At 47.3% G+C, this 15,677-nt stretch overlaps 1 protein-coding gene across 2 annotated transcripts; it reads right to left on the minus strand.

Annotated features, from left to right (window-relative positions):
• Positions 1-49: 49 nt before the first annotated feature.
• On the minus strand, positions 50-6,504 carry LOC136678098 (transgelin-like). Of its 2 annotated transcripts, XM_066655939.1 has the most exons (6): positions 6,328-6,504; positions 3,810-3,852; positions 2,205-2,396; positions 1,504-1,675; positions 976-1,078; positions 50-767 (listed from the first exon to the last, which is right to left on the minus strand). In XM_066655939.1, the coding sequence occupies exons 2-6, from the start codon at positions 3,819-3,821 to the stop codon at positions 620-622; spliced, it is 627 nt and encodes a 208-aa protein (XP_066512036.1). In that variant the 5' UTR covers positions 3,822-3,852; positions 6,328-6,504; the 3' UTR covers positions 50-619. The 2 variants fall into 2 exon arrangements, with proteins under 2 accessions (XP_066512036.1, XP_066512037.1); XM_066655940.1 differs by lacking the exon at positions 3,810-3,852 and having other exon boundaries at positions 52-767; positions 6,328-6,494.
• Positions 6,505-15,677: the final 9,173 nt, after the last annotated feature.

The following is a 15,677-nucleotide window of genomic DNA, read 5'->3' on the forward strand; positions in this document are numbered from 1 at the left end:
GCAGTAAACGTCTTTTTGATTCATCCTTTAATAAGACAAAATACAAAAATACCAGGCTGCACTTGTGCTATGCGTCAGACAGAGAAACAGCCTCACATTTTAGAAATTACTAATTCCAATCTTACAACAACTTGGTGTAACTCATTTTTGCAAATCTTTATTTGTATTTAGCTTTTACTGCCAAATAAACGTCCCCTAAATTATCAGTGTTATTGCAGACGTCGCAGAGTTCTTATAGTTTTGCTGTCACCATTTCTCGTTGAGAGGATCAGGATGTATAAGCCATAACCAAGGTTTACAATAACCGTGTGCTGTATTGCCAAGCCGGGATTCATTCAGCATTTGCAGTAACACAATTGTTCATACAGACTTGTTTGTTGTCCCAGACCAATGAGTGAAATGCCGATTCTGATTTGGAATGAAGAAAACGGGTATGGTGTTTTTTGTTGTTGTTGTTTTTATTGTTTTGTTTTTATGTGAGTAGTTTGTGTGTGTGAATTCTGGTTCTGTTTTTGTCTACACTGGCTGGGATATACTCATAAGACTGACTGGGACATTCCCAATTTACCAGTGGCACTTTTGTGGTGGGGAGTAAGTGGGAATGTAGGGGCGGGTGGGTTCAGTTGTTTATGATCTGCCTGGGTCTACCATAGCCTGTCATTCCAGCTTGGGATGCCCCTTTGTTGGAGCCCATCTGCAGGCCGATAACATGCTTTCCTGACTTCATCTGGTCGTCGGAGAAATCCCGAGGGTTCTCTTGAGCTTTCCTGCAGTGGAAACAGAACAGCACAACCTGAATTGTATTCACCACTTGGGTACTTTAGACATGTCATTGGCAAAGTTGCACAGACTGACGGCATAGCCCTGATCCTGGAGATCTGCAGGATTTAGCTCCAAACTGAGAGGATAAGAGATCTCCAGGACTAGGTCTGGGGCGGCCATGACAGTTGTCTTGCAAATTCAGCCACCACTCACTTGAAGAACCAGTCGGGGTTTCCACGGAAAGTTCCGTCGTCCTTCGTGACAGCAATGCTTCCAAGGGCCATCAGTGTTCTCTGCACCGCAGCCAAGTCTTTTCCTTTAGACACAGAAAAGTTGGTTTGAGGTGAAGACTAGGCTGATCAAAGAGGCAAAAGGAATACTGACTTTCATAGTATCTTAGTTTTGACTGGAAACAAACAGGTTTATCTTGAAACGTCCAACAGAATATTATCCATTTAGCATGTTCCTCCATTGATATCTTGCTAGGGCTAACTTTCCCCTTCAGGGGCTAAACGGAAGGCCTTAAACATCAGCTTACCTCCCAACTCCGCTATGATCCAACAAGAGAATCAACCAGTTACACTGTTTGGAAATCTGGACATTATAGATCTGGGTTTTTTGAAGTTAAAGATTGAGCTATAGAAGATAAATAAAACTGGCAAGTTTCTGGCTTATTTTTTCCTTTTTCTTCAACCACATGTGAATTTTAAAACTTGATGGTCTCAATGTTGGTTTCCTCACCTTCCCAGAGATCGACGGTCTGAAAAATGTCAGTTTTGGTCACGCCGTATGTCTCTGCTGCTCTCAGGAACTGAGAAATCTGCTCCATCTGTTTAAAGGCCATAGTTGAGCTTTGGATCTTCTTTATTGGCTTTTCCCCATCATGGAGACTGTTGATGAGCTCGCTTAAGACCTGAGGGACATCAAGAGAAGGATTAATATCTAAATAACTAATGCTTTCCCAATAATATAAAAGGGCAGCTTTTAATAGGTCACAAAACCCTCAGTTATTAACCCTCATATTCCTCTTATGTTTGTGCTGCATTCATTTTACTAGAAGAAACATTAAATGTATTTTCTCACATATTTAATTTTTCAGATTTTCTTCATTGTTAGCAGCTGTTTTATCCTTTTTTGGTCACTTCACTTTTGACACTTGTTGGTTGGTATGTAAGGCCAGTATGTAGGTATAATGCAGCCTTACAAATGCTGTCAGTCAGTGTTACTCATCACTGTCATCAGTGACATGTTCAAATACAGGGGTTGGTCTAGGAGAGTTAGTGACAATGCTGCCCTCTACACGGAAGACTTGGGTTTTATTCTCAGCTCAGGTAAGCACACCGCACTATAGCAATAAGAGTCATTGAACATGATGCATTAACCTACCACTGTAACAGGATTCTGGGTAATGTTAATACAAGGTTAACAGCAGGTACACTCACACATCCATCTTTCAGCCAATCCTGGAAGCCCTGCTTGCCCTCTGCAGGTTTGCCCACTCCAGAACCTAACTGGGCCATGATCCACTCCACAAGACGCCCTTCCAAGTCAGGGTCGTACTTCTTATCAATCTTATCCTGGACCTGGCGACTCAGCCCATAGGATGGACCTTTGTTGGCCATGCCTGGAGTTCCCTGCGCCACACGGTGAGAAGCAAATGGAGATAAGATTTAAAAAAAGAAGGCCATAAACCATCCATTTTGGAATAGCTGGTCATGTAAGTGCAATAAAATCTTAACAGTGCTCATGTGTTTACACTGTAAAGTGTATTTTTTTTAACCTGACACCAGCTGCTTCCAACAGAGAAAAAGCCTTAGCAACAGTAGAGTAACTAATTCCATTCTATTGTTAAACTGACTGTTTGCAAAATTGTGACTGACACTCCTCAGACAGAATCAAAGAACTCTGAACTCCTCATAACACACCTGCAGTGAGAATGGCAGTGGCTGGAAATTTGTCAGAAGTATTAAAATAGGAAATGGTGGAAAGTAACATGCTAGCCTCAGCTAGAGGCTCAGCTGTTATTTTATTCCTGAAGCTCTGAAAGATTTTAGATTAAACTAGGCAGACTATGAAACTATGAAAAGGTAGAAGTTAACGGAATCATATTATGAATAATTTTATCATTAAGAATCCAAGTACTTAACATACCATTCTTTGTTAACAAGGAGTCCTACTCGGTGTCTAAAATGGCTGACTGGCCTGAACTAGCTTTAGCAATAGCTAATCTGAAGGCAGCTTCCTACGTAGTTAGCAGGAACCTTTAAGGCGGAGACATTAATGACACTGTATTGTGGAATAGTTATGTGATTTCTCTGCTGTTATTTAGTAAAAACAAAGACAACATTTAGCCTGTGAGCACAAGTGTACTAATTCCAGCTAGCCTAGCCATAGCAAAAATAACTTAGCGATGTATGATGCAAAATCTTGCAAACAGTCAATTAACAGTGCGAATAGAAGTTTATTACCCAGTGCTAATAAAAAAATGATGATAGGATATTTGCATCTTGGTTTGCTTAAATCAACAGCTGTGAAAGAAAGCGTTCAGTTAGCAGTGTTTGGAACTGTTGCGCCATGAGCGGCTCCTAATCCCTGTTTCTTCTGCTGAAACACAATAACCCTTAAGCCTCAAGCCAGTCACAGTCTCAGTGGAAAACGGCCAAAAAGAGGACACAAAGCTTCTACATAATGATACAAAGCCATGGAATACATTCAGCACAAAAGCCATGTTTTTCCCCACATTTACAGCATTCGCACATCTATTTTTTGCAAAAAAAGCATGCATGAAACGTGTGATTTTGCCAAAACAAATATATACAATTAAATTGAAGAACTTTCATTTGCACAGAACCCATTTTGAAATGTGTTTTCAAATTAACGTGTTTCTGGATCCTTGAGTTTTTCAAGGGAATCAACTCTGAAGAGCTGTACAATGGAAAGTTCTTTTAAAGGCTGCACAAACACACTTTCCCACTTTCACTTCTCAGTATTCACCACAACCAGCCAAGCACACACTGTAGCAACTCTGTGGTGAGCAGCACTGTCACCTGTGCTGCCATCTCGATGTCGGGACACCACCACTCTCTGGGCCTGGAAGTTAGAGGTGTGCAAGAATATTGACAGTCAAGCCTTTGTTGTATTATGGTCACCCAACTTTATCAGAACTCTTGAGACCCATGTGGACGCTCGTGTTGGAAGATAAATTATTTTTAATTGTGATTAAGCATTACAAGTTCTCGTGGATACTTTCAAACTCATCTCCCAAGTCTATATTGGAGTGAGTGGAGTAAAATGTATGACGGTCACTAGGATAGAAGGCCCTCACTATTCTTCCCAGTAGTTTTTAATATATGCCCCAAATTTCTAACCCTAGTCGAGATCCTTTTTTCCCCTTAGATGTGATCATTTCTCCAGATGTGACTTCTCATGAGCTGTATAATTAACACCATTTTATGTTCCCATAGGCAAGCGCAGGTAGAAAAACATCTGTCATGTCCTGTTGGGTTTGGAAGCCATCGTGATGTGTGAGTGAAGTGGAAGCATGAATGTCCAAGCCCTTTTTCTGATTTTATTGCTTTGTATTTTTGCCTCCACTGTCATGGCAGCAGACTGGGCAGCTGCCAGCTATGCCAGAGGAGGGAGGAAAAATCGGAGAACCAGGACTGAAACTCTGATGTAATTGGAACTGCAGCCAACCCACAATGGCCTTATCTACCACCCCTACTTCAGAGGCATTCGATATTACTGTTCAGTGCTACTGTACTGCCACAACCCACAGCTCCTGGCCCGCTCCAGGTAAACCTCTTAGTCGTAGAGCCAAAACTACAGGGTTTCTGCTGATGCTGTGCTGCCAACTTGCTTTAAAAAGCTTTCCTACATCCACTGCTGGCGTTTAAGCTAGTAATTTGAAGTCAGAGTAGATCCTCAGATGGACTTAAAGACTCCAGAGTAGCTCCGTTACTAGAGACACTCCCTTCTGCTTGTTCTTGTCGTTTATAAATTTTAAAGGGCACATATCTTACAGAATCACACACTGGCTTTTTGGGTTCAATCCAATGTAGTTTTAGAAAATATTATTAATTCTTTAATAAAACAAATCTGAAAAAGCACATTTGTGATGTCACAAACATGAACATGTTCTATTCAACCACCCATTCCGCCCCACACATTTAATGCCGAGGGATAAAAGTCCGATTTTGGTAGGTTCTGGGCATTTATGACTTTTTAAATGAAGTAGGTACTAGTAAACCAATCAGAAAAGTGGTCATTTGCATATAGATTTTAAAGGTACAGTACAGAAAATGTAATGTTTAGTACTTTAGGGATTATGGAAGGGTGGAAAACGAGAATTTAAAATGAATTGTAACCCTTTTGGGTGCATAAAAGACAACAGATATTGTAATTGGACATTGGGGAAGAAAAGATAATAAGAAAAATGGGAATATGGGCTTTTTAAATGGCTATAAATGGTTTTAAATGTCTTACTTTTGTTCTTCCAAATGGCTGCGGTTAAAGATATACAGGCGTAGACCCTTGGAGATCTGCTTTTCGAAGCTTGTAAAGTGTTGTAAGGTTTACTTTAGCCAGCCAGCTGTGTACACTGTGTGTCGACGGCTGATGATTGAGTGTGTGTGTGTGTGAAAGTCTCAGCATCAACACAATTCCTCACTAAAGTGGAACGGTCTTCAGTGGCAAATTAATTCCTGGCTGAGGTCCTTTTATGGCAGTCATTTGCATCCGTGCCACAAGGCATGTTTATCCCAGTAGCTGCCAGAGTGTATTTAACATTGCAGAGCTGACAGGGTTCCAACTATTGTAGCCTGTGTAGTGTTAGTTCCATTAAATACATTCAAAAAGTAGGAAAAAGTCATGGGGTCACATTTCTAGAGGCTGTTATTGAGTAGATTAACAAGTTTATCTACAGTTCTACTGCTTAAAGAATGTATCCCTTTGCTAATTTAAATCTTATATAACATTTCCATTGAACGAATGCTATTAAAGAGTATAAATATAGACACTTCCCCTGATAAATATTACAAGTTGGTGCTGATGGTACACTGTTTCGGGTTCTTTTCCACAGTGGTTCTCCAACTGCTCCTCGGGGAACCCCTAGAGGAGCTTGAACAGGGATAGAACAAAAACATGGACCATCCCGTTTCCCTTAGGACCTTTCTGAGAACCACTGTTTTAAAAGGAACCCACTACATGGGAAGTTGGGTCATTTTCCAGGGACAACTACATGGCCAAAGGTTTGTAGACACTGGAGGTCGGGTTGATGTTAAACAATGACTTCTGGATCACGTACGTCACTCCAGCTCAACCCAGAATTATCGGATGGAGCTCCATCACTCTGGGAAAAAAATCCCTCCATCCAACGGTTGCCTCGTGCGCAGAAGTACACTGTACAAAGTGTCCAAATTGTCTACAAATACTTGGACATGTAGTGAAAGACTCACAAAAAACCCCTCGTCTTTCTGTACACACTGTAAACCCATAGGTCCTTGATCCACAAATTTGGAAAAACATATCTGTCAGGCTTTTATAAGATAAGAAAGCCATACTCACTGTGGAGACGTATACGGATGAAGGCTCTGTCCTCCGCTCAGGAAGGCGTGTGTGTGCGCGTGTGGGTATATGTGCGTGCGACTCTGGGCGGGAGTGTTTTATGCGGCCGCGGAGTCCTCCCTCCGAGAAGTACGAGCTCAAAAGTAGGAGAGCCGCAATGACTTCACCATTCGAGAACTAGCGACAAGAGCAGAGCTGTGGATGGACAGAGAGAGGGAGAGGAAACTCTAGCCTTAAAAGGACATGGCCTTTTTCCTCTAACCCTTCCTCTTCTGCACGCTCTCCCTCCCTCTGTCTGCCTGCCTCTGTGTGTTTTTTCCTCCTCCTCTGTTGAAGAAAGGGAAGCCTTATTTGGGAAGGGCTTTGGGAAGTACGCGGGAGCTTTGGCCAAGGAACTTTTGCTTTGGTCAGAGAGAGGAATTCTCCAAATACCTCGCTACAGCACTTCATCAGCTCAGGCGAGAGGAGAGCCGAGGCATGGATGGGAGAGGGTAAAAAGGAGAGATAGAAGGGCAACTGATTAAAAAAGAGAGATAAAGACAACAACTCATAAGTGGTGGAGGAGGTTAAAGGAATGAAACTGGCAAAAAGTATGCAACAAAAAACACTTCAGAGGCTTGGAAACACTGTTGGAGAAGGGTCTTCTGGTGAAGGTTCATTAGAAGGACGGTGACATGGTTGGAAAGGGTAGATCCATACTGAACAATGGTTATAAACATCAGGAACAAAAGGTATCAGGGAGAAAGAAAGAATTGCCAATGGTTTGATCATATTTTAGAAGGTGGTAAAGTTCACACTCACTGAAGTCTTCCTGAAGGAAGTGTCTAGGAAGGATTTGGCTCAGAGAGCGAGAAACAAGGATGGAATGAAGGTATGGGAAGGAGAACATGAAGAACATGATCATGATGAATTACTGATGACTCCTCAACAACGCAGACGCTAACAAGGCCTTTTATGTACACACTCCCACCCGGTGTGAATATGTGAACACTGAAGGCCGTGAAAGTGCATAGCTTTGTAGACACAGTGAGGTGGGTCTGAGGTCCTCAGGAACAAGCCAGATTCGTGGGAGTGAAGCTCATCAAAACTGCATTGAATGTAGAAGCTGCAATAATTCTACAGTAATGACTCCCATCTGGGAAGAGTGTTTGAATACATGCAGTTTCCCAAGTTTCACAAGGCCACTGTTGAATGTGTGTGTCTGCGCTTTAGAAAATAAGGGGTATGTCGCACTACTTTTATGCGACAAACTTGGTGAGGGACTTGTCAAATAGATGAAAACAAACATTTCTGAACACAAGATTGCTAAGAGGGCAGCACGGTGGCGCAGCAGGTCACACAGCTCCAGGGACCTGGAGGTTGTGGGTTCGATTCCCGCTCCTGGTGACTGTCTGTGAGGAGTTGGTGTGTTCTCTCTGTGTCTGCGTGGGTTTCCTCCGGGTGACTGTCTGTGAGGAGTGTGGTGTGTTCTCTCTGTGTCTGTGTGGGTTTCCTCCGGGTGACTGTCTGTGAGGAGTGTGGTGTGTTCTCCCTGTGTCTGCGTGGGTTTCCTCCGGGTGACTGTCTGTGAGGAGTGTGGTGTGTTCTCTCTGTGTCTGCGTGGGTTTCCTCCGGGTGACTGTCTGTGAGGAGTTGGTGTGTTCTCTCTGTGTCTGCGTGGGTTTCCTCCGGGTGACTGTCTGTGAGGAGTGTGGTGTGTTCTCTCTGTGTCTGTGTGGGTTTCCTCCGGGTGACTGTCTGTGAGGAGTGTGGTGTGTTCTCTCTGTGTCTGCGTGGGTTTCCTCCGGGTGACTGTCTGTGAGGAGTGTGGTGTGTTCTCTCTGTGTCTGTGTGGGTTTCCTCCGGGTGACTGTCTGTGAGGAGTGTGGTGTGTTCTCCCTGTGTCTGCGTGGGTTTCCTCCGGGTGACTGTCTGTGAGGAGTGTGGTGTGTTCTCTCTGTGTCTGCGTGGGTTTCCTCCGGGTGACTGTCTGTGAGGAGTTGGTGTGTTCTCTCTGTGTCTGCGTGGGTTTCCTCCGGGTGACTGTCTGTGGGGAGTGTGGTGTGTTCTCTCTGTGTCTGCGTGGGTTTCCTCCGGGTGACTGTCTGTGAGGAGTGTGGTGTGTTCTCCCTGTGTCTGCGTGGGTTTCCTCCGGGTGACTGTCTGTGAGGAGTGTGGTGTGTTCTCTCTGTGTCTGCGTGGGTTTCCTCCGGGTGACTGTCTGTGAGGAGTGTGGTGTGTTCTCCCTGTGTCTGCGTGGGTTTCCTCCGGGTGACTGTCTGTGGGGAGTGTGGTGTGTTCTCTCTGTGTCTGCGTGGGTTTCCTCCGGGTGACTGTCTGTGAGGAGTTGGTGTGTTCTCTCTGTGTCTGCGTGGGTTTCCTCCGGGTGACTGCCTGTGAGGAGTGTGGTGTGTTTTCTCTGTGTCTGTGTAGGTTTCCTCCGGGTGACTGTCTGTGAGGAGTGTGGTGTGTTCTCCCTGTGTCTGCGTGGGTTTCCTCTGGGTGCTCCGGTTTCCTCCCACAGTCCAAAAACATACGTTGGTAGGTGGATTGGCGACTCCAGTCTACCATCCATAAAACTGGGAAAGATTCAGGAAATCTTGTGACCTTCTAGCCCTCAGACAACACTGCATGAGAAACAGCCACACGACTGTGATAATTATAGCCACGAGGGCTGGGGAGTATGTTGGAAAACCTTTGAAAGTACATTCATTCACTGTCTTTAACCACATGACCAGTTCAGGTTCGCTGTGGCTCAGCCGTGAGAACATTAGTGGGGTCAGGTGCTGATGTTGGAGGATTAGTTCTGGATCAAACACACCACTCCAACTCATCCCAAAGGCAGGGCTTAATACCACTTAATACCACAGTCGATTTAATTGGAAGTATTAAGTATGGGTGTATAGTTCACTAATTATAAAAGTGGTTTATAAACATGTCATCTCGGCATCTGCTGGAGGACATGGACTGGTAGGAGATTGCTATGGCAACCTCTCCAGATGAAAAGGCTAATGAAGAATCGATTGCCAGATTGCCTGCATAATCAAAGTGTATATATTACAATATCCTTCATCTTTTCAAAACAGTGCAAATACTATGTTTATTAAAAATGGACTGTTGTATAATTATTAAAGAACATTTTATAGTTTTGTGAAAGAAGGAGCATCCATTGAAGCCACTAAACTGGACATTTTGAGACAGGAGCTATTCCCAAGTTCAGTATGTTGTCTCTCAGAGTACAGTCTGTAGATTCTCAGTGGACAAATATGAGACCCTAGGACAAAGAAGTAGGAAAAAGAGTGATTATTATTGTGGAGGTTCCTTCAGAAGCTCAGACAGAGATCCACACACCCCAGCTTCTGTAGGAGGCTTCGAAACACAGTCATGGGTTTCTGGAGAGATTAGTTGTGGCAGGTTTGACCTACGAGAGGAAAAAAATGTTTTCATTCTTTTTTTTGTGTCTCTCTCTCACACTCTCTCTCTCTCTGTGTCTCTCTCTTTTTCTCTCTCTTTCTCTCTCTCTCTCACACTCTCTCTCTCTGTGTCTCTCTCTTTTTCTCTCTCCCACATTCTCTGTCTCTCTCTCTCTCTCTCTCTCTCGCACTCTCTGTCTCTCTTACTCTTTCTCTCTCTCTTGCTTTCTCTCTCTTTCTCTTTCTCTCTTACTCTCTTGCTTTCTCTCTCTCTGTGTGTGTGTATATGTCTCTCTCTCTCTCTCTCTCTCTCTCTCTCTCTGTCTCTCTCTCTCTCTCTCTCTGTCTCTCATCCTTTAATCCAAAAGCAAATTTTGCAGAGGCCCAAGCTAAATATCACATAATGAACTTGCTCATTACCATAATGGCCCCGAACAGTGAACCTGTGCTAAAACATGTACCAGGACAAAATAGTTACTCATTGTGAACCTCTCCCTCATCCTCTGATCCTACACCACACCATCTGGTTCATGTTTCAGTACTGGGGCACCGTCAATGGCCTTCACTATTATGGTGTTTCTGATTTTATCTATCACTTGGCTTATGGACTCTCATTAAAAATAATTCATAATTACAGAATTATAATAGTAAAATAATATAATAGAAAAAATTCCACATTGGCGTCCTCTGAAAATGATAAAAACAGACCATATATGTTTTCCAATGTTTTGGTCGTTGTGGTCCACCAGTTACCAAAGCCGTTTTCTTCTTCATTAAAAGCCTCTATCGCCACCTGTTGGTAGATACAATAAATTGTATTTTAGGAAGGCATCATGGTTTGAGTCTCAAAACTACAAGCCATTTTTCTGTATTATCTGAGATTTGTTCATTCACTTGAACCTGTAAGTGACAAAATTCATAGAAATAATGTCCAATGTTGTCACATCCCCACTTGACTATGTTTGTAAAAATGCTGAGGCTAAATATGGGTGACTCTGCAAATCTGTTTGTTTTTGTTACATCACAAACAGTAAATTCATAACAAGCTATTGGCTAGGTCTGTGATTTGTACATTTTAAGGTTTTTGAAATAATTTTACTTATCCAGTTCAGGGTTGTGGTGGGTACAGAGCCTACCTGGAATCATTGGGTGCAAGGCGGAAATACACCCTGGAGGGGGCGCCAGTCCTTCACAGGGCAACACACACACACACACACACTCACACATACGGACACTTTTGAGTCGCCAATCCACCTACCAACGTGTGTTTTTGGACTGTGGGAGGAAACCGGAGCACCCGGAGGAAACCCACGCATACACAGGGAGAACACACCAACTCCTCACAGACAGTCACCCGGAGGAAACCCACGCAGACACAGGGAGAACACACCACACTCCTCACAGACAGTCACCCAGAGGAAACCCACGCAGACACAGAGAGAACACACCACACTCCTCACAGGCAGTCACCCAGAGGAAACCCACGCAGACACAGAGAGAACACACCACACTCCTCACAGGCAGTCACCCAGAGGAAACCCACGCAGACACAGAGAGAACACACCACACTCCTCACAGGCAGTCACCCAGAGGAAACCCACGCAGACACAGAGAGAACACACCACACTCCTCACAGACAGTCACCCGGAGGAAACCCACACGGACACAGAGAGAACACACCACACTCCTCACAGGCAGTCACCCAGAGGAAACCCACACAGACACAGGGAGAACACACCACACTCCTCACAGACAGTCACCCAGAGGAAACCCACGCAGACACAGAGAGAACACACCACACTCCTCACAGACAGTCACCCGGAGGAAACCCACGCATACACAGGGAGAACACACCAACTCCTCACAGACAGTCACCCGGAGGAAACCCACGCAGACACAGGGAGAACACACCACACTCCTCACAGACAGTCACCCAGAGGAAACCCACGCAGACACAGAGAGAACACACCACACTCCTCACAGGCAGTCACCCAGAGGAAACCCACGCAGACACAGGGAGAACACACCACACTCCTCACAGGCAGTCACCCAGAGGAAACCCACGCAGACACAGAGAGAACACACCACACTCCTCACAGACAGTCACCCGGAGGAAACCCACACGGACACAGAGAGAACACACCACACTCCTCACAGGCAGTCACCCAGAGGAAACCCACACAGACACAGGGAGAACACAACACACTCCTCACAGACAGTCACCCAGAGGAAACCCACGCAGACACAGAGAGAACACACCACACTCCTCACAGACAGTCACCCGGAGGAAACCCACGCAGACACAGAGAGAACACACCACACTCCTCACAGACGGTCACCCGGAGGAAACCCACGCAGACACAGAGAAAACACACCACACTCCTCACAGGCAGTCACCCGGAGGAAACCCACACAGACAAAGGGAGAACACACCACACTCCTCACAGACAGTCACCCAGAGGAAACCCACACAGACACAGGGAGAACACACCAATTCCTCACAGACAGTCACCCGGAGGAAACCCACGCAGACACAGGGAGAACACACCAACTCCTCACAGACAGTCACCCGGAGGAAACCCACGCAGACACAGGGAGAACACACCACACTCCTCACAGACAGTCACCCAGAGGAAACCCACGCAGACACAGAGAGAACACACCACACTCCTCACAGGCAGTCACCCAGAGGAAACCCACGCAGACACAGAGAGAACACACCACACTCCTCACAGGCAGTCACCCAGAGGAAACCCACGCAGACACAGAGAGAACACACCACACTCCTCACAGGCAGTCACCCAGAGGAAACCCACGCAGACACAGAGAGAACACACCACACTCCTCACAGACAGTCACCCGGAGGAAACCCACACGGACACAGAGAGAACACACCACACTCCTCACAGGCAGTCACCCAGAGGAAACCCACACAGACACAGGGAGAACACACCACACTCCTCACAGACAGTCACCCAGAGGAAACCCACGCAGACACAGAGAGAACACACCACACTCCTCACAGACAGTCACCCGGAGGAAACCCACGCATACACAGGGAGAACACACCAACTCCTCACAGACAGTCACCCGGAGGAAACCCACGCAGACACAGGGAGAACACACCACACTCCTCACAGACAGTCACCCAGAGGAAACCCACACAGACACAGGGAGAACACACCACACTCCTCACAGACAGTCACCCAGAGGAAACCCACGCATACACAGGGAGAACACACCAACTCCTCACAGACAGTCACCCGGAGGAAACCCACGCAGACACAGGGAGAACACACCACACTCCTCACAGACAGTCACCCAGAGGAAACCCACGCAGACACAGAGAGAACACACCACACTCCTCACAGGCAGTCACCCAGAGGAAACCCACGCAGACACAGGGAGAACACACCACACTCCTCACAGACAGTCACCCAGAGGAAACCCACGCAGACACAAAGAGAACACACCACACTCCTCACAGGCAGTCACCCAGAGGAAACCCACGCAGACACAGAGAGAACACACCACACTCCTCACAGGCAGTCACCCAGAGGAAACCCACGCAGACACAGAGAGAACACACCACACTCCTCACAGGCAGTCACCCAGAGGAAACCCACGCAGACACAGAGAGAACACACCACACTCCTCACAGGCAGTCACCCAGAGGAAACCCACGCAGACACAGAGAGAACACACCACACTCCTCACAGGCAGTCACCCAGAGGAAACCCACGCAGACACAGAGAGAACACACCACACTCCTCACAGGCAGTCACCCAGAGGAAACCCACGCAGACACAGAGAGAACACACCACACTCCTCACAGACAGTCACCCGGAGGAAACCCACACGGACACAGAGAGAACACACCACACTCCTCACAGGCAGTCACCCAGAGGAAACCCACACAGACACAGGGAGAACACACCACACTCCTCACAGGCAGTCACCCAGAGGAAACCCACACAGACACAGGGAGAACACACCACACTCCTCACAGACAGTCACCCAGAGGAAACCCACGCAGACACAGAGAGAACACACCACACTCCTCACAGACAGTCACCCGGAGGAAACCCACGCATACACAGGGAGAACACACCAACTCCTCACAGACAGTCACCCGGAGGAAACCCACGCAGACACAGGGAGAACACACCACACTCCTCACAGACAGTCACCCAGAGGAAACCCACGCAGACACAGAGAGAACACACCACACTCCTCACAGGCAGTCACCCAGAGGAAACCCACGCAGACACAGGGAGAACACACCACACTCCTCACAGACAGTCACCCAGAGGAAACCCACGCAGACACAGAGAGAACACACCACACTCCTCACAGGCAGTCACCCAGAGGAAACCCACGCAGACACAGAGAGAACACACCACACTCCTCACAGACAGTCACCCGGAGGAAACCCACACGGACACAGAGAGAACACACCACACTCCTCACAGACAGTCACCCGGAGGAAACCCACGCAGACACAGAGAGAACACACCACACTCCTCACAGACGGTCACCCGGAGGAAACCCACGCAGACACAGAGAGAACACACCACACTCCTCACAGACGGTCACCCAGAGGAAACCCACGCAGACACAGAGAGAACACACCACACTCCTCACAGACAGTCACCCAGAGGAAACCCACGCAGACACAGAGAGAACACACCACACTCCTCACAGACAGTCACCCAGAGGAAACCCACGCAGACACAGAGAGAACACACCACACTCCTCACAGACAGTCACCCGGAGGAAACCCACGCAGACACAGAGAGAACACACCACACTCCTCACAGACGGTCACCCGGAGGAAACCCACGCAGACACAGAGAAAACACACCACACTCCTCACAGGCAGTCACCCGGAGGAAACCCACACAGACAAAGGGAGAACACACCACACTCCTCACAGACAGTCACCCAGAGGAAACCCACACAGACACAGGGAGAACACACCAATTCCTCACAGACAGTCACCCGGAGGAAACCCACGCAGACACAGGGAGAACACACCAACTCCTCACAGACAGTCACCCGGAGGAAACCCACGCAGACACAGGGAGAACACACCACACTCCTCACAGACAGTCACCCAGAGGAAACCCACGCAGACACAGAGAGAACACACCACACTCCTCACAGGCAGTCACCCAGAGGAAACCCACGCAGACACAGAGAGAACACACCACACTCCTCACAGGCAGTCACCCAGAGGAAACCCACGCAGACACAGAGAGAACACACCACACTCCTCACAGGCAGTCACCCAGAGGAAACCCACGCAGACACAGAGAGAACACACCACACTCCTCACAGACAGTCACCCGGAGGAAACCCACACGGACACAGAGAGAACACACCACACTCCTCACAGGCAGTCACCCAGAGGAAACCCACGCATACACAGGGAGAACACACCAACTCCTCACAGACAGTCACCCGGAGGAAACCCACGCAGACACAGGGAGAACACACCACACTCCTCACAGACAGTCACCCAGAGGAAACCCACGCAGACACAGAGAGAACACACCACACTCCTCACAGGCAGTCACCCAGAGGAAACCCACGCAGACACAGGGAGAACACACCACACTCCTCACAGACAGTCACCCAGAGGAAACCCACGCAGACACAGAGAGAACACACCACACTCCTCACAGGCAGTCACCCAGAGGAAACCCACGCAGACACAGAGAGAACACACCACACTCCTCACAGACAGTCACCCGGAGGAAACCCACACGGACACAGAGAGAACACACCACACTCCTCACAGACAGTCACCCGGAGGAAACCCACGCAGACACAGAGAGAACACACCACACTCCTCACAGACGGTCACCCGGAGGAAACCCACGCAGACACAGAGAGAACACACCACACTCCTCACAGACGGTCACCCGGAGGAAACCCACGCAGACACTGGGAGAA

The sequence above is a fragment of the Hoplias malabaricus genome, chromosome Y (genome assembly GCF_029633855.1).
Source record: "Hoplias malabaricus isolate fHopMal1 chromosome Y, fHopMal1.hap1, whole genome shotgun sequence".
Classification (NCBI taxonomy): Eukaryota; Metazoa; Chordata; class Actinopteri; order Characiformes; family Erythrinidae; genus Hoplias; species Hoplias malabaricus.

What these genes read in the sequence shown, in the direction of transcription:
- LOC136678098 (XM_066655939.1), bottom strand. An exon ending in ATTGGCTGAAAGATGGATGT is followed by an intron (nt 1,676 to 2,204) that starts GTGAGTGTACCT and finishes GATGTCCCTCAG; the next exon opens with GTCTTAAGCGAGCTCATCAA. An exon ending in AACCCCGACTGGTTCTTCAA is followed by an intron (nt 768 to 975) that starts GTGAGTGGTGGC and finishes TTTCCACTGCAG; the next exon opens with GAAAGCTCAAGAGAACCCTC.